This window comes from Xenopus laevis, chromosome 8S, assembly GCF_017654675.1.
Source record: "Xenopus laevis strain J_2021 chromosome 8S, Xenopus_laevis_v10.1, whole genome shotgun sequence".
NCBI classification, from domain to species: domain Eukaryota; kingdom Metazoa; phylum Chordata; class Amphibia; order Anura; family Pipidae; genus Xenopus; species Xenopus laevis.
In genome coordinates, this window is record NC_054386.1 from 10567748 (window position 1) to 10590907 (window position 23160).

Genomic DNA, 23160 nt, shown 5'->3' on the forward strand with positions numbered 1-23160 from the left:
GTCCCTCTGGCAATGCAGGAATTAATTACTCCCAATTTTGACATCAGAATTTGCAAACAATTCAAGGAATGATGCCATTAGTCATCACTAATCATAATATTGATGGGAAACTATATCTGGTAACTATCCTATTATCTTAACTAACTTCAACCGTTTTTCTCAAGCTGTTTTGTGTCCCAGATGGTGACCTGTGTTTTTAAAAGTCCCGAGTGAATGGTTTGAGCTATATTATAAACAGGAGACGTGCCACAACTTTTTAGCTCTTAAATCAGGGATCCCCAACCTTTTGAACCCATGAGCAACATTCAGAAGAAAAATGAGTTGGGGAGCAACACAAGCATGAAAACTGTTCTTGGGGTGCCAAATAAGGGCTGTTATTGGCCATTTGGTAGCCTCTATGTAGATTGTCAGCCTACATTGAGACTCTGTTTGGCAGTACATCTGGTTTTTATACAACCAAAACTTGCGTCCAAGCCAGGAATTCAAAAATAAGCAACTGCTTTGAGGCCACTGGGAGCAACATCCAAGGGGTTGGAGAGCAACATGTTGCTCACGAGCTACTGGTTGGGGATCACTGTCTTAAATTATCAGTCTCCTCCAAAAAATACAAAATGAGTTATACCCAGAAAGATGCTTTTTAAGATACACTGGGGGGCATATTTATCAAAGAGTGAAGTTAAAGGTCACCACAGTCCACTAGAGCGAACTTCTGTCACTCTCCAATAATTTCTATGGGATTTTTGAAAGAGTATTTATCAGTGGGTGAAAGTGAAAGTCATCCTTTGATAAATATGCCTTTAAAGATGCCATAGAAATAAATGGAGAGTGGCCGATTTTCACTATAGTGGACTGTGGCGATCTTTGACTTCACTCTTTGATAAATATGCCCCTTGGGGTCCCTGTGCTATTAGGTCAAATAAACAGTTCTCCTACAGGGCTGGGTATAGGGTTGCCACCTTTTCAACCGGGCAGGGTGGTGGGGCCTTGATGTAGAGGGGGGCAGTGCTGTGGCATCAGAGGGTGGGGCTGTGATGTCAGAGGGTGGGGCTATGATGCAGCAATTGGCCCGATCGCCGTGTCAATCATGGGGAATCCTGCAAAAAGTTCGATATGAACAGCACAACCATACTTGTAAAAGTTAAAATGCCTTTATTGCTCAAGTGTCGGGCATTACCGGAACGTTTCAGGCCTCACTTGGTCCTTTTTCACGCTTAAAAAGGGCCAAGTGAGGCCTGAAACGTTGCGGTAATGCCCGACACTTAATCAATAAAGGCATTTTAACTTTTACAAGTATTGTGGTGCTGTTCAGATCAAACTTTTTGCAGTATTTGCTGGTGGGAAGTGGCCACTGGAGAACTTGCACCCATACAAAGAACCTAAGAAGATTTAACAAAGTTGTGCTGACAATTTTTGTCTACAATCATGGGGAATCCTGCCCGGCTTTCCTTATTTGGAAAACCAGGCAGGAAGTTTTGACTCGGGCAGCCCTTCAAAATACCGGCCTGTCCGGGTCAAAACCGGACAAGTGGCAACCCTAGTTGGCTATGAGCCATCTGCAAGATAGAGTACACATTCGTGAACATTGTAAGTAATGGTAAATTCTACTTCTGCAAAAGATGGGGTGTCAAGGTGAGAGACCACCGTTCCTTGAGAAAAATGACAGCGAAACATAAACAATGGGACTCATTTTTCTATTACTGTGTAAGAAATGAATCCTGATCTATGTGTTGTTTTGTGCTTCAGTCATTGTACAAAAAAGGTAACCACTTCCACATTTGTCTTGTGCCTTACGTGCATGTGTTATCTGCGCCTCCAGGACCAATGGTAACCCATGATTTCCAGCCTAATCATTTGCAGTGCTTTATTCGGAATGTCAGCTCAAGAACATTTAATCACAGCCCATTTACTGCCCAATGAATGATGTCTAAGCAAACCAATTTAATTACAATTTGACTTCTGGTTGCTCCAGGCCTGGCAAAATGCCTGCTCAAAAGTGACTTTGCACAAGCAAAGTGTTTAATTGTTATTAAACTGCTAATGGAGCCTCACCCTTGCACTTCATATACTCCAATTCTGTCATGAAATCATCTGTAAAAATGAAAGCAACATGTGCCATACACTTACCTATATGGTATGTGTTTTGCTCCATTCGCTAGAGCCAAAATGACATTTCCTAGTGCCGTCAGGGACAAACAGAGACCCCCACCTCCATCTCGGCTTTTGCTTAGAACTTTTTCACAGCTGCCCAGATCAATAAGGTGCAGTCTGCTCCTTCCTCCTGACACTAAAAAAAAATAGAAAATACTAAATAAATATTCTACTTTTAAGTAATAACACTTTGGGTTAGACTACTGCAATGAATTCCCTTCGGAGATTTATTAAAAATCACTTGAACTTCTCAACCTTTTTTTGCTGACAACAGTAACATTTTTATTTATAGCAGGGGGGGTAATTTTTAGGGGCAGATTCACTAAAGGGCGAATTGTCACCAGCGAGCGCTTCACACATATCGCACCACTTTGCCAGGAGAAAATTCGCTACCACTGCGCTAATTCACTAATATGTGAAGTTAGTTCGGCAGTGCGAACATTTCATAGCGAAGATGCGCTAGCGTTCGTTTTTGCTTAGCGAAAATTCGCTAGTGATCTTGTGTTTAGGTCAATTTGCATATGGCGGGTAATTTAAAGTTGTATGGATGTCTTTATTATAAATGTTGGTGCAAATGCTTGAAGTTACCACTTTGTCCAGAGAACCTTAATAAAGACAAGAGAATGTATACAGTATAATGCCCTACACATGAGCCCACTGTAAAATGAATGTTCCATATGTTAGAAAACCAGTTAACCAAAAAAAGTTTCTTAGGATTTTTGCAGGCAATCCCGCTTAAAAAAAGGAAAAGTCGCCAGCGTTTTTTGAACTTTAATGCATTTTCAGCTCACAGGATATGATGTAAGTAGTGATGGGCGAATTTGCGCCGTTTTGCTTCACCGAAAAATTCGTGAATTTCGCAAGAAATTCGCGAAGCGGCGAAAAATTCGCGAAACGGCGCCGGCACCCATTTTTGGACGCCGGCGCACGTTTTTTCCGACGCCGGCGATTTTTTTCCGCGAATTTTCGCGGGCGTTTCGTGAATTTATTCGCTGGTGGCGAATCGCGCAAATTCGCGCCTGGCGAATAAATTCGCCCATCACTAGATGTAAGTGACAGAAGATTGAGGAAGATCTAGCTGCTTTATAGCACTTTGCGTGGTCTGAGCTGGCGAAATCAAATCTGGTAAAAGAGGTAACTTTAAGTAAAATCTGCACTTTACTAAATTTGCGGAGTAACGACCATTCACCAGATTGAAAAGTCACTTGGCGATAGAGCGTGAACGAACACTAGTGACGGTATCTTTCGCTAGCGAATTTATGTCTGCGTCTGTTGTGAATTGGCGATGTCCCTGCGGATGTGATTTCTGGCGAAAAGTCGCTAGTGTTTCACTTCGCCCTTTAGTAAATCTGGCCCTTAGTGTTTGATAAAACGTCCCCATAATATTATGGCATCAGATCATTCATTTATAAAGCTTGTTTTCCCCAAATGTAAATTTAAAAAATTACCATTTCAGTACAATGACAAACCGTTTTAGTGCTTCCCAGCTACACACAATCTCGCTATAATTCAAGTCCTCTGCAACTTCCTTCCTTTTCATAATCCCTTGACATTCATCAGACTCATTGAATCATTGAATTTTAGCAATAATAGGAAACCCTATTGTTGTCTATGAGCCATCTACTCTCATCCAGTTTCTATCTACGTTCCATCTGTAATTCAATTCAGAATTATAATTCCCATCCATTGTACCTTTCTTCAGAACTGAGAGGACCATCAAAAGCCCCATGCTGGGTGTAGCAACCCAGTTCTTTCTCTGGGTTAATTTAAATAAAAATGGTTCAACACTAAGAATGCAGCATAAATCTATAAAGAGTTACATGAAACAAACTCCATGCTTTGATCCTGATCATTGAACCTTAGCAAAAAAATTCCAAAAAAAGCAGAGTAATTTATAATATTGAACTGTTAAGGTAAAAAAAGGTTAATTACAGTCCAAACTATTTTTAAAAGGATATTTGTTCCCCTATGTTAACCTCTTAGTCAGTGCTTGAAGGTCATACAAGGCACCTTGTCACTATAGATGAGGTTCTCAGGTTATGGATTTGCTATGTTATATAATAAAGAATCATTTGACTTAGATCACAGTTGGTTACACAGAAAACAAATAATACAATATCCCCTGTCCATATTAACTTTGTTATTGCTACTGTATATGAATTTATAGCATAATCATTTTCTACATAGGATGCATGTATACATAATTCAGTTTTAACTCATAGCTCTATATTAATGAACACATAGCCTCCTAAAATTGTGCATCGTTGGGATTGTGGACTATGTAATGCCAATATTTCTGATGATCAACTGTTTAGATAAAAAAATTAAGCTTATTGTATTTTCAAAGCAGTGCTTTTTTGCATTCTCTATACCTGGGGTCTCCAACCTTTTTTACCGTGAGCCTCGTTCAAAAATAAAAAGAGTTGGGGTGCCAAATAAGGGCTGTGATCGGCTATTTGGTAGCCCCTATGTGGACTAGCAACCTACAGGAGGCTTTTATGCAATTCCAATCTTGTCTCCAAACCAGGAATTCAAAAATAAGCACCTGCTTTAAGGCCACTGGGAGCAACATCCAAGGGGTTGGTGATCAATACGTTGCTCACGTGCTACTGGTTGAGGTTCATTGCTCTATACCAATCATACAGAGGGGTATATTTATCAAAGAGTGAAGTTAATAGTGAAGTTCCGCCACTAGAGTGAAATTCCGCCACTCTCCATTCATTTCTATGGGATTTTTATAGGCGTATTTATCAAAGGGTGAACTTTCACTTTCACCCATTGATAAATACGCCTTTCAAAATCCCATAGTAATGAATGGAGAGCTGCGGAATTTCACTCTAGTGGCGGAACTTCACTCTTTGATAAATTTACCCCCAAGTGTATCCTAGCAAATCGAATAGATCTCAAGCCACAAGATGAAAGCTTCAGTAATAATACGGTGTCTCCCTCAATTTTTGAAAATAAAAATATGCAGAGATCTAAATAAACATGGGAAATCAGCTTGTCTACTGTGTGTTTAATATATAATTTGGAAAGGGTTATTAACAACGTACTTCCTCCCTTTCCACTTTTTTCCATGCGATATTGATATATATGAAGAGTGAAAAGCATATGCGAGTTCCTTCTTTCTTCTTCATCGCAGTCTGGTCGGCTTGTGCTCCTGGCCGCAAGTGCCGCGTCGAGGAAGTGAGCCGCTTTCTCTGCTGTAGGGGCTCTCAGCTCACTCTGGTTTTGAAGCTGAATGCATTAAAAAGAAAGCAAGGTTACTAATTAGGATGAGGGTGAACTTTCCTCCTTGACTGATGATCCCCCATGAGAAATTAAAGAAAACAAATATGTAAGCCATGGGAAAAGGGATTCTGGGATAAAGGGAAGAGAGCATTTTAGCAGGTCTACAATGTAAGACCGCTGAGAAGCCAATCATATGGAAACACAATTACTCGTTGAGAATAGATAAATGATTCAAAATGTTTCCTTATACCTGAGTTCCACAGATCGGATCTTCTCGCAGATAGACCCCAGGGGACTGGCCATCTTGAAGACTCCCCGTGGCTTCCTCAGCTAACAAATCCTTCAGGTTTTCATCTTTGCTGAAAATCTCAACAGCAGATACTCGAACAGAGAAGCGAGTTCCAGTTTTCTCTCTCCGTTCATTGATTCGCTTGAAAAGCCAGGAGATTGCACATGGGATGATGCCAAGGCTTTGTGTAGAGGCATCTTTGCCAATCATGGTGTAGGATTTACCTACAGTGACAGCAGAGCTAGATTGTAATTGTCTTCTCAAACAATGCAGTCATTTGCAAGCACTTCAACCTGTATACTAATGTCTGACGATGTGGCTATAAATATGGAATGCCCCCTATAACGTTTTTAACAGCATTTAAAGGAGAATAATTTAAAAAAAAAGTTAAAAAACCCTGCCCCCCTACCCTACATAGACCCCCCTCCTCCCCCCCCAGCCTAGCTGCTACCCCGGGGCAAATGCCCCTAAGTCTTTACTTACCCCTCGGTGCAGATTCTGTCCAGCAGAGTTCACGGCAGCCATCTTCTTCTCTTCGGTAATCGGAATGAGAGCACCGTGATTTTCGGTGCATGCGCGTTGTCTACGGCACTTACTTCCCGAAGATTACCGAAAAGAAGAAGGTGGCGTCCGTGAACTCTGTTGGACAGAATCTGCACCGAGGGGTAAGTAAAGACTTAGGGGCATTTGCCCGGGGGGGGGGCAGCAAGGCTGGGGGGAGGAGGGAGGGGGGTCTATGTAGGGTAGAGTTTTTTTTTACTTTATGGTTGAATTCTCCTTTAAACAGAACAAGCAGACTTCATTTAGCTTCTTATAAGAGAATGCAGACTTCTACAATGAATTATTATTGTGTTTTTAGAATGTGCCAAACACATTAAAATGCAGAGAATGATTGAGGATATGGTTGATTAGAGATTTCTTTCGAAACATTATAGGATTCTCCTGAAAACAATTATAGATAACTGTAAAGATACAGTGTAAAAAGCTGGACTAATCTGACCTGCTGTGGCTTTTGAAAAATATGGCTTAGAAGGGACATTTTTGTGTTTGTGGCACAATATTATTATTATTTACATGTATTTATATAGCGCCAACATATTTCGTAGCGCTGTTGCTTAGTACAAGCAAACAAAAACTCTACTACTGTTCACCTCTATTTGGGGCACTACTTCTTTATATATGGATATTATTTCCTATTATTTTAGCGGAAGAATCAATATGATATTTCACTTATCTCAATGTACTGATAAATAAAGTCCTTCCTGGAGATAAACATTTTACAAGAAGCTGGCATAATGAAAGCATCTGGATAAAATATAAAAAACTTTTATCCACTTGCCAAAAAAGTGAGCATTTATTTCACGAGATTAAATTTGACACCAATTCACACCACATACCAACGTTTCGGGAAGGTATGTTACTCAATCCCTTTCTCAGATGTAGAAAGCATCTGGCACACAAAACTTTAGTCATATTGACACTGTGTGAACCTTAAAGGGATACTGTCATGGGGAAAAAAAATTTTTTCAAAATAAATCAGTTAATAGTGCTGCTCCAGTAGAATTCTGCACTGAAATCCATTTCTCAAAAGAGCAAACAGATTTTTTTATATTCAATTTTGAAATCTGACATGGGGCTAGACATATTGTCAATTTCCCAGATGCCCCAAGTCATGTGACTTGTGCTCTGATAAACTTCAATCACTCTTTACTGCTGTACTGCAAGTTGGAGTGATATCACCCCCTCCCTTTACCCCCCCAGCAGCCAAAGAAAAGAACAATAGGAAGGTAACCAGATAGCAGATCCCTAACACAAGATAACAGCTGCCTGGTAGATCTAAGAACAGCACTCAATAGTAAAAACCCATGTCCCACTGAGACACATTCAGTTACATTGAGAAGGAAAAACAGCAGCCTGCCAGAAAGCATTTCTCTCCTAAAGTGCAGGCACAAGTCACATGACCAGAGGCAGCTGGGAAATTGACAAAATGCCTAGCCCCATGTAAGATTTCAAAATTGAATATAAAAAAAATCTGTTTGCTCTTTTAAGAAATGGATTTCAGTGCAGAATTCTGCTGGATTAGCACTATTAACTGATGCGTTATGAAAAAAAACATGTTTTCCGATGACAGGATCCCTTTAAGTACCACTAAAGTCTATTCATGCTATAGGCACCGGCCCGGGGTTCTTCCAGAGAGCACCATGGAGTGATCCTCTTCCGGCTTCTTCTTTCTTCAAATTTCTCGCGGCAGACACATGTGCAGTAGAATGAAATAGCCAACTTTTTAGTTCAAGTTCAGCTTTTCGCTCTACTGCACATGCACAGCCACGAGAACAAAGAAAAAGTCAGAAGAGGATCGCTTTGTGGTGCTCGCTAGAATTACCCTGTGCCGGTGTCGTTTTCTGTATGATAGGAGCACTGCCCCGGGCTTTAAGATAAGTAAATACAATCACTTGGGGGTGCCTAACATTTGCTTGCTAGTTTTAGTTTTGGTTGTGAATAAATCATGCTCGACTCCACTCCTATCAACTGTTCACTGACAATACTAGCTGAATTTCCTGTTTTTGTGTATATAATTTATCTAAAATATAGAAGAAGTCATTAATCCAACAAGTTTGGCGACTAATTAAGAACAATAATCTATTTCCAGTCTTTATGTTTGCTGACAGCATGTAATTACCAAGCTGACACAGCAATTAAGTGTAACGAATCTAGGAACTCACCAAGCCTGACGTTACCAAAGCAAAATACACATCCGTCTGCGCCATTCACAGCAGACTGGATTACTTCGGCAACTGTTCCAGAGCAGACCTCGGCCTAAAGGGAAAGTGGAACAAAGAAATGCCTTCAGAACATCTTTAAATGGATTTCTAATGATTCAGCTACTGGAGGTCAATGGCTGCCATTGTTACTTGTTAACTCAAGTGTGAGCATTTGTGTATGCGTTTGTTTTTGAGGGTGTGTGTTTGTTAATAATAATTTAAGTACAATTACTGCTTGAATGGGTCATTTTAGCTGCACGGTTCATACATTTTTGGTATAGTTTTACTATGCCTTACAAATTTCAAAAACTGTGTTTGCAAGAAAAGAATAAAATACCAAAGGAAAAAAAAGAAGAATTTTGTCTTGTAGCGGTAGGAATTTAAGCAGCTACATACATTGTCTGACTATACAATTTGCAACCTAACTTTATGAACATCATTTCATGTGTGGGATGTGGGACAGCAGAATTGATCCCCCCCAACTTGAAAGCCAAGTTAGCCAATGATCCCCACAGAATAGTATATGGAGGATATACATCAGGTGGGACTAGGCTTTTCTTTTCATTGATGCGGTCCTGCGATCCGACCGCCCATTTGGCCTCTATTCTTATCCAAACAGATGTTGCCAAATGAGCGGATCTTTCTGTGTAGGGCTACCTTAAGGGTAGGAATACACGGACGTTTTCGGTGTGATCCGACACACTGCGACAAATCGCATGCAACGGAGATAAGGTAAGAGATAGAAATGTCGGATGAAGTTCCATCGCGACATGATTGTTGGATCAACGCTGCGACTTCATCCGACATTTCTATCTCTTACCATATTTCCTTTGCATGTGATTTGTCGGCGACGTTTTGTCGCAGCGCGTCGGATCGCGCCAAAACTGTCCGTGTAGTCCTACCCTAAGGCATGGGCCCATTAGTCAGTTATGTCTAAATTGGACAGCATAACTGTGGTTTTAATGGCTTTCAGATTGAAATTGCAGTCACGTCCTCATTGTACCTGAGAAGCATCTTGTGGAAACACTGAATCAAAGGCAAACATCTTTGGAACAGCAACCACTGCTCTTCTATGAATTGAGACAGATGGGCCACAAGTAGATGGATCATATAGCGTCACTTGTTTTTTCCGGGGGTCAACCTTCAGGAAAGACATCGATTCCGATGCACTGTGAGGTCCTTGGAATGGGCAGATTCTTACCATAATTTTCACCTAAAACAAAAGGGATTTTAGAATTTTAATTAAATTGTAATTAAACAGATTTTTTTTTAAAAATTTCACTCAAAAGAACAGTTTGTTTAGGGTATGTGTTCTCATTAGTTCATAGCTGTGCCCTCATTATCTCATTGTCCATGCTTTAGGTTCTTCTGTGACGCAGACAAAAAAATAAAAGTTTTTTAAAGACCTTGTTAATAGAGGTTATTTTTGGAAAGCTTGATTTATTGTTGATTAAGGGACAAGGACTGGCTAGTGGTGGTGGCAGGGGGTCATTGTTTTTGGTGGCTGCTAACATTTTAATGATTGTGGCCCACAGTAGGAGGCCAATTCTCAAGCACAGACGCTAGAGCAACAGAACCTACAGCTGCCACTGAATTGCTTTAGATAACTATACTTCAGCAACTCTAGGGAAGAATGAATGGGCAAAGCAAACTTTTCTCTGGGTGACAATAGTCTCTGGGAGACTAAGAAGCAGCCACAATATTTACACAATTGTACAAGCCTGGGGAGTTGGGATTTAAGATGAAATGACACTTTAGGAAATCCTGTTGTGCTTTGCTTCAGTGGTTTTGTTAACAAAACAACACAATGAACTGATACAAATCCCTTTTAAAAGTCAACAGGGATTGTATTACTGAATGCACATAGGTGTGACTCTTACCAGATGTCTGTGACAAAATGCCATTTTTGCTATTTTTCTTCCATGCTAAACACAATATTTTTGGTGGAAGGAGTAGGAATACAGGCGAAGTCCAAGGCAACCATTCAGCAGTCAGTTTTCCTAGCCCACTGCAGGTACACTTAATAAAAGCAAACATCTTTGCAAGTGTTTCTGCATATTCCTTATGATTTATGTATAAATGCATCAGGCATTTTTAAGGATTTATTAAAAGCTAATTTCTACCAGATATCTAAATAGTTTAAGGGGCACCAAAAGATCTTTTGTGGGACACATACCCCATGATACTTCCTAACTAGTACAATGCTGTTCTTCAATCAACAGTTGTTGGCTGATACATCATAAAAAGCACACACCAAAAATAATATACAAATGTTTAACCTAAAGAGGTCAGGTTCTGAAAAATTGCTTTGTATTATGAAAAAAAAGCACTTCAAATGGGAACAAGGCTCACAGAAAACTAAAAAGTACATTTTGTTTCCTTTAAAAAGGAAACTGTACATAAAAAGTGCATGACATTGCTGTAATGGGTACATCCCAAAGTTCTTTATATTTTATTGACAGCTGTTGAAAAGTTGCCAAGAGCTGAAACCTTGCATTTTTTATGCTTATTTACTGGTCTAAAGGGAGAATAGTTATGGTGATTACACTATGAGGTACAAAGAGCTCTGAGTGACCTGTATTTAGCCATAAAAAAGCTGTAAATGCACAGGCAGGATTTAAGGTACAACTACATGGGCAATTTCCCCGCGATTGTGCCGGATCGGACGCTCTGTGCCAAAACGTAGGTGTCAAATCGGATGCTACGGAAAACAAGGCAAGCAGCAGGAACGTCGGATGGTGTTGCAGCCTTTGTCCGACACGACTGTCAAATGCAGACGCAGCATGCAGCGTCTGCATTTGACAGTCGTGTCGCGTCGGATGAACCCTGTGACTCCATCTGACGTGTATTTCTTACCTTGTTTTCCGTCGCATCCGATTTGACGCCTGCGTTTTTGAGCAGAGCGTCGGATCCGGCACAATCGCGGGGAAATCGCCCGTGTAGTTGTACTCTTAGAGTACATGCCCCCTGGGGTCAACAAACCAGACTTAGGGCTCTTACTCATGAGCGTTTTTACCTGCGCTCCCCTGCGTTCCATTTTTCGGCGTTCAGCCGCAGGGGAGCGCAGGAATAGACGCATTTCATTTTTTCAAATGGGGCTGTACTCACACAGGCGCATGTAGGTGCCGAACGCAGGAAAAATGCAGCATGTTGCGTCTCAACCTGCGTTTGGCGCCTACATGCGCCTGTGTGAGTACAGCCCCATTTGAAAAAATGAAATGCATCTATTCCTGCGCTCCCCTGCGGCTGAACGCCGAAAAACGGAACGCAGGGGAGCGCAGGTAAAAACGCTCATGAGTAAGAGCCCTTTCAGATGATTTTGATTTTATTTGTTAGGGACTTAATTGTAGAACTATAGCACAGAGAAGAAAAAGAATAATTTAGCATTGTCTGCTTATTCTTATATGTATGTCCAGGGGGACAGACACTTACTAGAATTACATTACACTTACCAAAAATGAGTTAACACTGAAGGACCATATTTCTAAATATAATCTGAAACATCCGGATAGAGAGGCTGTCTACCACTGAGATACAAAGTGTAGTTTTCCCAAGAAATGATATAAAATGCAGCATTTCTGTAATGCAAACAAAGCATGTTCCTGCAGCCAGCTTGCAAGGCTGGGTTGCACTGGGCATCTGATTAGCTGATTGCATAATAAGTACTTGTGCTGTGCTTTCTACTCACTGCCTGGGGCTTAACCTTTAGCTGCACACAAAATAAAAAGACAGTGTATAGGATCCCTGAAGAAAGCAGACAAAGAAAGAAGGCACATTGATTATCTTTCATGGTTATTACCTGGGTGTGAATCCTCCTATTATGGACACATTAATTGCCTTTGCTTTTAACTTCATAGCTGGCAGGAATAGTTTTCATGAATTGAAATACTGTAAACCAAGGAGATAAGCTGTCCACTGAACACTGGCATGGAATTGGGTGCTTGGAATAGAGCACTAGACAAATCCAGACACAATGTTGGACATGTGCTAAAAAAAACACTTGAGTCTGTCAACTTAGAACTTAGAACAATATCTGAGGTCCATAGTCATGGCATAGATCATAATTTACGGTAAATGTGTTTTCTGTGTTTTTTAACTTTGGTTGGGCAGCAGGCAGATGGGTTGGTTTTGTTCCAATTACTGAGGGGCCCATTTACTTAGCTCGAGTGAAGGAATAGAGGAAAAAAACTTTGAATTTCAAATGGTTTTTTTGGCTGCTTCGACCATCGAATGGGCTACTTCGACCTTCGACTACGACTTGCGAATCGAACGATTCGAATCGTTCGACTATTCGACCATTCGATAGTCGAAGTACTGTCTCTTTAAGAAAAAACTTTCGACCCCCTAGTTTGCCACCTAAAAGCTAACGAAGTCAATGTTAGCCTATGGGGAAGGTCCCCACAGGCTTCCAAAGCATTTTTAGGTTGAAGAAAAATAGTTTGATCGATGGATTAAAATCCTTCGAATCGAAAGATAATAGCAAAGATAATAGCACTAAATCCTTTGACTTCGATATTCGAAGTCGAAGGATTTAACTTCAACAGTCGAATATCGAGGGTTAATTAACCCTCGATATTCGACTTTTAAGTAAATCTGCCCCTGAGTGTGGCCCTACAATGAGCTCACAGATATACCTGGTAAACAGACAATGAATTTTTACATAAAATAACGATAACTGGATGTATACAGATATTAGAATTCACCATGTAATCCCTAATGATTTCTTGGTATAAGCCAAATATTTCCATTCCAAGGAGTTAATTTGATTAAGATCCATAAGATTACGATAGTATACACGGCCCATAGGCTGAGCCAACTTGATTATATCAAAACCCTAGGAATCCAACTTTGGGATATGCTTTGGAAAGCTAGTGCTCCACAGGACATAAAAATGCATAGTTAATCTCACAAATAATTCATGTGGTGATGATGATGATGATGATGATGATTGCTGTATAAATAAATATATGTACTTTCATAAACACTAGTCTAATGCCACAAGATGATGCCTTTGCTTTAGAAGTGGCAGTGCTCCTGTTTAAACATGATTTTTGCTTTTCCTGGAACTCTAAAGCTCTACATGAAGTACGACCTGCTGTCCCTGAAGTTCCACAGTAAAAGTGTAGAGCTCCTGTAATTAGAGAATCTCTCTGGGGGAAAAGCTATAGCTCATTTCCTGGGTGGTGTGAGAAACCAAGTTGGTAATGATTTGATGCTAGCAAAAATGGGTGGCACCAGGAAAACGTCAGTGGGAATCTAGAAATTACACACTGATTTGGCCAAATCGAAATACTAATGCTGGACCTTTGGCTGCCAGAACAAAAACAACCCATTGCTATAAATACTTGTATGACTTTTCTAACATTTTCATACCCACCCACTGACCCAAATACTGCACAACAGAAACTTCCGGTTGATGGAATAAGAGTTTTTAACTTTCTCAGAAATTAGTGCCATTGCAAACATTACTTTCACCAGTTTCCTAAATTGTCTGCCATTACAAAAGGCCCCAATACACGGGCCGATAAAAGCTGCCGACAGTCCGAGTCAACAGCTTATTGGCCCATGTGTGGGGCCATCCGACGGGTATCCCCGATCAATATCTGGCCGAAAGTTGGCCAGATGTCAATTGGGCAGGGTAAAATAAATCCCCTCAGATCACGGCATCTGTTCGTTGATGCGGTCCCGAGATCCGACCACCCATATGGCCTCCATTTTGATCCGATCGTTGGGCCCTAGGGCCCACAATTGGATCAGCCCAATATCGCCCACCTCAATGTGGGCATATCGGGGAGATTTCCACTCGTTTGGCGATGCAACATCGCCAAACCCGTGGATCTCCCTGTGTATGGCCACGCCCTGCAGTGCAACATTTCTGTGTAGTAGGCCAAGTAGTAGGCCAACTATTTGAAATTCTACATGCTGGATGGTCAAATTATATTCAAATCCTAATGTCATACAAATACAAATCCATCTTAAATCAAATAATCTGCCAATTTCATAGAGAACCTGGGACAGCACTACCTTTCAAAAGTCCTTTGGAGGACTACACCCTGTTCACAGGCCTCCAGTCTTAACTACCAGGCAATTAAAGGATTGTTATGTGACACATATGTCCCAGTTACCCTTGGGGCCATTTATGCTTTCTAAGCCTAGCACAATGCACTAAAATGAGGGAGAAATTGCACTTGTATCTATCTGCAATGGTCTTTGTACGGGCCATGTGTCAACTTGCCCGTTGCTCCTCCTTTATTGTTAATGTCAGTTGTCAGGGCCAGCCTAGAGGTATGTGAGCATTTTAACTGAGCCTTTTCACATGGAAACAGGCCTAAAACTCAACATTTAGTACCTATTTAGAAATCGGTGATGTCAAAATGATATTATTGTAAATGGACATGGACGATGGTGATGATATACAGAGTCTTTACATCTCCTGAACTTAATGAAGCCTATCATTTGTAATATGCTTGACGGCCATCATCAATATCATCTTCTAAACGGACTGTACTAAAATACAAAATAATGGTGTATAACTCATTGGCAAGGACTGCAGGATTTATAGCCACAGATTTGAGTGTAGGGGTATAAGGCCATGGCAACTAGTTACCACCTCTATCCTGAAATCATTTCTTATAGAAGAATCGTCAAGGATGAAATTGAAATGGTTGGAGCTGTTCCCTATCTGTCAGGCCACCTAATAAAGAGTTTAAAGTGAGTGCCACTTCCTTGCTAGATCTCTCTGTTATACAAGGTTCCATAAAAGAATCCAGTATCCTGGCACTGCATTAATTCCTTGTTAAAAGGGAGCCATATATTCTGTTAACTGTGCTAGTGCGATAAATGGGGAAAAAGAGACTTACAACAAAGTGAACCTTAAATTAAATGGAATAGCTACTTCAAAAACCTCATTGTTGGCGACAGATTCAAGGCTGTATCCTTAGTAAAGCTGCATGAATCTCATCTGACTTCTCTCTACCTTTCCTCTAGCGCTTCCTCTAACCTTAAGATATTACTCAGGTAGACATTTAAAAGTCAATCAAATATGTTTTTAAAATAACTAATTAAAAATTCATTTTCGCCTTTCAGCCATGAGAAAAACTTACGAAGACTTGATAGTAATAATCGCTATTTCCAGGTGCTCAGTAAGGAGCCTTGCGCACAATGTACAGTATAGTTTAACAGCATTATTTCCACTCGTGTCAAGTCTTGTGCATTTTGCTTGGCTAAAGCAGATTCCTGCATGTCTAAAGGTGGCCATACACTAAGGGGCAAATTTACTTAAGGTCGAATATCGAGAGTTAATTAACCCTCGATATTCGACTGTCGAAGTTAAATCCTTTGACTTCGATCGAATGAACGTACAAAAAATTGTTCGATCGAACGATTAAATCCTTCAATCGTTCGATTTGAAGGATTTTAATCCATCGATCGAATGATTTTTGTTTGACCAAAAAAAGCTAGCAAAGCCTATGGTGACCTTCCCCATAGGCTAACATTGACTTCGGTAGCTTTTAGGTGGCGAACTAGGGAGTCGAAGTTTTTTCTTAAAGAGACAGTACTTCGACTATCGAATGGTCGAATAGTCGAACGTAGGTCGAAGTAGCCCATTCGATGGTCGAAGTAGCCAAAAAAACCATTAGAAATTCAAAGTTTTTTTCCTCTATTCCTTCACTCGAGCTAAGTAAATGGGCCCCTTAGAGATTCACTTGTGTGGCGATGTCCCAATATGCCCATCTTGAGGTGGGCGATATCGGGCTTATCCGAATGTGGGCCCTAGGGCCCAATGATTGGATCATAACGAAGGATAAACGTGAGGTCGGATTGCAGGACCGCATCAATGAACAGATGCTGCCGCGATCCAACTGGATTTTCAGTCCTATCCGATCGACATCTGGCCGACTTTCGGCCACATATCGATCGGGGAAGCCTGCCGGAGGGCCCCATTCACAGGCCAATAAGCTGCTGACCGGGTTTGTCTGCAGCTTTTATCGGCCCATTTATGGTCACCTTAAGCCCAAAAATATCTACCTGACAGAAAAAAAGAGCAAGTAAAACTGTTGCCGATTGTGGAGACCTGTATGCTTTTTATATCAATGTTCACATCTTGTTTGTTTGTGCTCTGTAAAATCTGCTTCTGTCTAGTGATGGGCGAATTTATTCGCCAGGCGCGAATTAGCGCAATTCGCCGCCAGCGAATAAATTCACGAACCGCCGGCGTCAAAAAAAAATTCCATTTTTTTCAACGCCGCCGGCGGCAAAAAACGAGAGCCGGCGTCAAAAACGAGACGTCGGCGCCGTTTCGCGAATTGTTCGCCGTTTCACGAATTTCCTGGAAATTTGCGAATTTTTCGGCGAAAGGGCACAAATTCGCCCATCACTATTTCTGTCATTTGAAGAAGCACACTTGAATTTGTGTTTACCACTTACAGCCATTTCCTTACCATCTTCATAAGTGAGCTATAAGGCATTTAGGCATGTATAATTCCTGCCTACCTCCATGTTCCCAGGCCACACTTTATACAGATGCAGCAGACGCTAAAGTAAGTGTTTCCATAAATTTAGTTAGTGACCAGATGGCCACTTAAAAAGTGAATCGCATGTAAAACAGCACAACCACAATGTTTATTATAATGATATGCAATAAGCTTTATTTTGCATTAAAGTTGCCATATGGTTCCTTTAATTATTAACAAAGAATATTTTAGCAACTTTTTTAAAGAAATAACAATGTATTATTAAGAAAGCCGTAACATTTAATACTAATGGGTATTTTCCAGTGTAAGCTTATTGTTAAAGGGATACTGTCATGGGAAAAAAAATTTTTTTCAAAATGAATCAGTTAATAGTGCTGCTCCAGCAGAATTCTGCACTGAAATCCATTTCTCAATAGAGCAAACAGATTTTTTTATATTCAATTTTTAAATCTGACATGGGGCTAGACATATTGTCAATTTCCCAGCTGCCCCAAGTCATGTGACTTGTGCTCTGATACACTTCAATCACTCTTTACTGCTGTTCTGCAAGTTAGAGTGATATCACACCCCTCCCTTCCCCCCCCCCCCCCAGCATCCAAACAAAAGAACAATGGGAAGGTAACCAGATAACAGCTCCCTAACACAAGATAACAGCTGCCTGGTAGATCTAAGAACAACACTCAATAGTAAAAACCCATGTCCCACTGAGACACATTCAGTTACATTGAGAAGGAAAAACAGCAGCCTGCCAGAAAGCATTTCTCTCCTAAAGTGCAGGCACAAGTCACATGACCAGGGGCAGCTGGGAAATTGACAAAATGTCAGATTTCAAAACTGAATATAAAAAAATCTGTTTGCTCTTTTGAGAAATGGGTTTAAGTACAGAATTCTGCTGGAGCAGCACTATTAACTGATACGTTTTGAAAAAATAACAGTATAACGTTAAGTGATCATCCTCTGTTCCTATCAGGCGGCATTTGGCCTGACTAAACAAAAGATTTCATTGAGGGTTACTTTGGGTAGGGTGTTTAGACAGCAGTCAGCGTATGGACCTCTTCTCTCTTAGCCTTTAACCTTTTTGCCCCTCTTTGGACCACCCTTCTGTGATGTCACTGGCATGTTCATTTGTGTTTTCCCTGTTTATTGAGTAGCAAGAAGACTTTGCAGTGCTGTCAAGCAAAATGAAATTGAGCAATGCAGGGAAAAAATTGCTTCATTCTCCACCTGAAGGCTCATATTATATGAATCAGTTGTAGAACCGCTATTCTGCATTCCAATTAGGCTTTGGAGTCCAGGTTTGCTAAGCATTTCCATTCCACAAAGCAGGCCTGTGCTAACTAATTCACATTGCTTATCTTTAATTAATACCACTTTTACATGGGGGTCTTTAGCCTTTGTTCTTTTCAACTGCTGTTCTTTACCACTCCCAAGTTAAGATACTGTAATGGCTGGGATCCATCTGGGATCCAAACTGGGTTTAATGATCTGAAAAAAAACCCTTCTGAACATTTTTAACTAGCCATTATCTAACAACACAGTGAAGATGATGTTGAGAGAAGTGTACACAAGGCCTGTAGCTTGCCATACAATACATACACTGCAAATGCATCAACATTGGAAGCAGAGTAAATGGCTCAAGGATGTAGACTAGTCCATTTGTTCCATATATTGTCTATATAATTGCAGCACTCAGAGCTAAATACTGCTAACTGACTCAAGATAAATGCATCTATCTACTCTCCTTTCATTCCCCTTACACCTATTATTAGATTACAGCTGCCGGGACCAAAATAAGAAAAAAACTATATTGATCCTGACCTCAGTCATCAATTCCATCAGCCGCAGCCCTCCCCCCACCCGATGTGAACTACATCTATGCAACTATATTTCTAACGTCAGCTTTTCTGGTTTTCTTTTTTAGCTCTGACAAACCCTCAGCGCTTTTACCATGTTAGAATACACCCAACAATGCATCAAGGTCACCCACATTATCATATCAGGAGCTGTCAAGGGGAAAAGGGTCTTGTGTTGCTTTATTAAATATGTGAGCACTATATGTACAGTCTGCAGCATGGAATGACACCTGCAGTCCAGATAATAAAACCTGCAGAACAGAATCCAGTGTACAAAAAGCTGCAGCCCAGATATTCTGTTTTGTTTTAAATAACTCTTATTTGGTGGTCTAATCATGTGATTGTAGTGTCGGACTGGAACTCCTCAAACCAGCCAGGCCAGCCCTAGGGGCAGTTGTACTGGGCCCATGGTTTTTATGCTTTAAGAGGGGCCCATCTGTGCTGCATTTCACAAATTAGTCGGGCCCCCCTTGAGCTGCTGAAAGCCACCTGGCTACCCTGGTCACCAATTTAATTTTTTTACTTACAGGGGGGCCTGGCCACCAATGTTTTTTTTTCTTTACTTACAGGGGGCTCTGACCACCAATGTTTGTTTTTTTTTACTTACAGGGGCCCCGGCCACCAATGATTTTTTTTTTACTTACAGGGGAGCCCTGGCCACCAATGTTTTTTTATTTATTGGCCAGCAATTTTTTTTCTTTTTACTTACAGTGGGCCCTGACCACCCATGTTTTTTTGTTTTTTTTACTTACAGGGGAACCCTGGCCATGAATTTTTTCTTTTTTAACATATAGGGGGTCCCTGTCCCTAGATTGTTTTTAATTTATAGGGGGGACTGGCCACCAATGTTTTTTTTTAAAACTTGAAGGGGGGCCCTGGCCACCAATTGCTTTTTATAACTTATGGGAGAGTGTTTTTACTGTTTTAGTGCTAATGTCTGTGTGGCCTTATTGTGGGGTGGGGCTTGGGGCTGGGACAAGAATTTTTTTTTACAGGGCCCGTGATTTCTGATGGCGTTCCTGGGTAGAGTGCCCAAAGTTCCAGCCAGCGGGTAGCGACAATCATGATTGGCTCAGTGTGTGTGATTGTACCTCTTACAGTCAGTGTTGGACTGATCCACCAGGATAACAGGAAAACTCGCAGTGAGCCCAGCTGTCAGTGGGTCACATTGCTCACCCAACTATTTGCCTTGTATGCCTATACCAAGCCCATCCCCATTTCTATATGAGAACAAAGACAAAAAATAACAGCAAGGATAGTTGATAGTATATAAGGAGAAGCTATTGAAGGGGTAGTTAACTTTCAGTATATTAAAGAATGGCCTAGTCTTAGCAATCTTTCAACTGGTCTTCATTATATTTTTTTTATAGATTCTTAATTATTTGGCTTTTTATTCTGACTCTTTCCAGCTTTCAAACGGGGGTCATTGACCCCAGCAGCCACAAACCAATTACTCTGCAAGACTACAATTTTATTTTATCCTTACTTTTTAGTAATTATCTTTCTGTTTATTACCCTCCTCTATTCATACTCCTGCCCCATACACGGGCCGATAAAAGCTGCCCACAGACCGAGTCGACAGCTTATTGGCCCATGTTTTGGACCATCTGATGGGCTTCCCCGATCGATATATCTCGATTGGGCAGGTTAAAAAATCCCGTCAGATCGCGACCGCATCTGTGCGTGTATGCGGTCCTGCGATCCGAACGCCCGTGACGGATGCATTATGATCCGATCATTGGGCCCTAGTGCCCACGATCGAATCAGCCCAATATTGCCCCCCTCAATGTGGGCATATCAGGGAGAAATCCGCTCAATTGTCGACATCACCAAACGAGTGGATCTCTACGTCTATGGCCACCTTAAACCTGGAGAGCTGCTAAACAAAAAGTTAATTTCAAAACAGCAAATAATAAAAAATGAAGACCGATTGCAATTAGTGAGTGAGTGAGATTTTCTTGTGGGCCCCACTGACATTGGTTTCTATGAGTGTTTTGCTCAGGTGAGGTGACAATGTGCCATTGCCACAATAGAAATTCACAGCCCTGTAACATACTTCTAAAAACTAGAAATAGATATTATTTCTGTTTCTCGGCAAAAGCTCTTGGGTATTTAGGCTTTGAAAGCATGCTTCATTCCATAATCTGACAGACTGTTTCCCAATGAAATTTCTAGCATCTCTGCAGCACTGTAAATATAATTAGGCAACTATGTGCTCAGTGCCAATATGTTTCATTGGATTTAATTGAACCTGACAGATATGCATAACCTTTGCAAAATTGGTTTATGGAAGATATTTTTATACAAGTTGCTTCCATGACCCTCAGCTGGCAATTTTTATTTAAAAACCCTTGAATTTTGCTCACTCTATCTTAGGTGAAGAATGAAAAGGAAATATGTTCTCATTGAGGGGATGTCAATAAGGTTTCAATGTCAATAAAAAGATCTAATGACTGCTGGGCAGCTTCACAACTTCTCTCTGGAATATCAATTACCCAAAGGGAATCAGTGCATTACCCAATAATGCTAATATGAATCCAAGTCTCATAGTATGCAGGTCTGTTATCTGATACTGATATGAGACATTTCTGTACAATCTTTGAAGCTATTTAGAAGCCAACACTAACATATAAAGACAAGTGCAATTATACTCTGTAGCTTTCAGTATCAGTATAAGTAAATTTGAAGATTGTTGTAGAATAAAAATGAAGCTGAAAAACACACATACTGTCAAAGGGGTGCTACCACATTAATTGTAGGGAACAATGGAGACTCCTTCCTCAGGACTATGCCTTGCATCCAAGGAGCAACCAATTCCAACGACATACACGGTCCATAGTAAGAAACATGTAAGTAAGCATGTTTCATAGACTGCCACCCCAAATTGAAGCTTTTATAGACCAATACATACAGGGCCGGAACTAGGGGTAGGCAGAGTTGGCACGTGCCTAGGGTGCAAAAGCTGTGGGGCGCCAGGCACGTACCTCCTCTGTCGCCTACTCCATGTCTGGTCCCCTCTTTTCGGCTGTCTGATCTATTTGACCCTGTATTTGTGCTTTCACGCATATGCACGCGTCGATTTAGGCACTTTGCGCATGCACAACACAAGCATCATTTTGTGCATGTGCGCGACCTGCCGGCGACTAGGGCGCCGGGCCGGCTCGGCATACATATTACTAAGGGGCATGCATTTAAAAAGAGAGCGTTTGGAGAATGGTTATCCAATAAGACCAAAGTATATATTAAAGTTTTATGATCATACATTCATGTTCAATTACATAAGGGCAAGTAAATGTAAAAACAAGTCATCTGCTGTTTCTGGGGAGTTCATGCAGGGGTGTAACAAAAGGAAGAAGAGTCATAAACTGTGAGTGGAATGTCTATAGGGGTTTAGGGGAGTCCTAACGATGAATACCCAAACTGGTAAAACAGGCCACCACCAACCTGAACCATTGAGCTTTACTTGTTGGCAACTAAGGCTGAATTTAAAAACGTGGCATTTATAAAGGCTGAGTACTTACTCATAGACTTCTGGTGTAGAATATCAATAACTCCTTATTAGTTCAGCATAAAGAATCCCATAATTGTGAGTTACAGTGGAATTTTTCCTAGGTCAGCCTGCACCCACTGTACTGAGAAAGCAGCTCATACTGCAACTAGAACCATAACCTTGGCACCTCTAGGACTGCAGATAGGCTGTGCTACTAAGGGGAAAGTGTGATTTTATTACTATGGGGGTATTTTTTAAAACTTGTGTTTTTCTCATTTTAATTAAAAATAAATTCAACCAAACTCCCTACCCTAACAAATGCCCTTAATTTAGTAAACAAATCCAAACGAAAAATGCACGGGTGGCAATTCTAATCTTGCAACTTTTTGAATTTGTTGCTCAAAAGTAATTTTTTGGATTTATGCACAAAAACCAGCATCCCAATGCCCGAAGCCCTCAAATATCTTCCAATTGTAAAAGGGACATCACTTCTTACATGACTTCGACAGGTTTTAGCTGGTGGATTTTCGGATTCGGATTTTTCCCAGTTTTTGTCGCATTATAAATCTGGAAGTTTTTTCTGCTCCTTTGTCAATTTTTTGCAAAAAAATGCGACCATTAATAAATGTGCCCCTATAAGTTTATAAGATATATATTGCTAGAGGTGCTTGCCTTTACAATGATCCTTTATTAACTGAAAAGCCATCCAACCGGGGTTAAGGGCCGCTGTCCGACACTCGCGGGGTTTAAGGCCCGCTGTCTGACACTTGCCAGAGCTTAGGGCCGATGTCTGCCGGGCTTAAGGGGCGCTGTCTGATGCTCGCTGGGGCAAGTGAGTGTTTAAGTGTGTGACATTATAAATCTGTTTAGCAGCCAGCCAAATGTGTAAAGGTGTCCATAGATGTAACAATTA

General features: G+C 40.9%; 1 protein-coding gene across 3 annotated transcripts in view; it reads right to left on the bottom strand.

Annotated features, from left to right (window-relative positions):
- Positions 1-23160, bottom strand: part of kif26a.S (kinesin family member 26A S homeolog) — a 131565-nt gene that overhangs the window by 11756 nt on the left and 96649 nt on the right. For all 3 annotated transcript variants that reach the window (XM_018232311.2, XM_018232310.2, XM_041575360.1), the window contains 5 exons: positions 9434-9643; positions 8392-8485; positions 5630-5892; positions 5202-5385; positions 2125-2284 (listed from right to left, as the gene is read on the bottom strand). In XM_018232311.2, coding sequence (XP_018087800.1) covers positions 2125-2284; positions 5202-5385; positions 5630-5892; positions 8392-8485; positions 9434-9643 — 911 coding nt within the window. The remainder of the gene's footprint in view (positions 1-2124; positions 2285-5201; positions 5386-5629; positions 5893-8391; positions 8486-9433; positions 9644-23160) is intronic.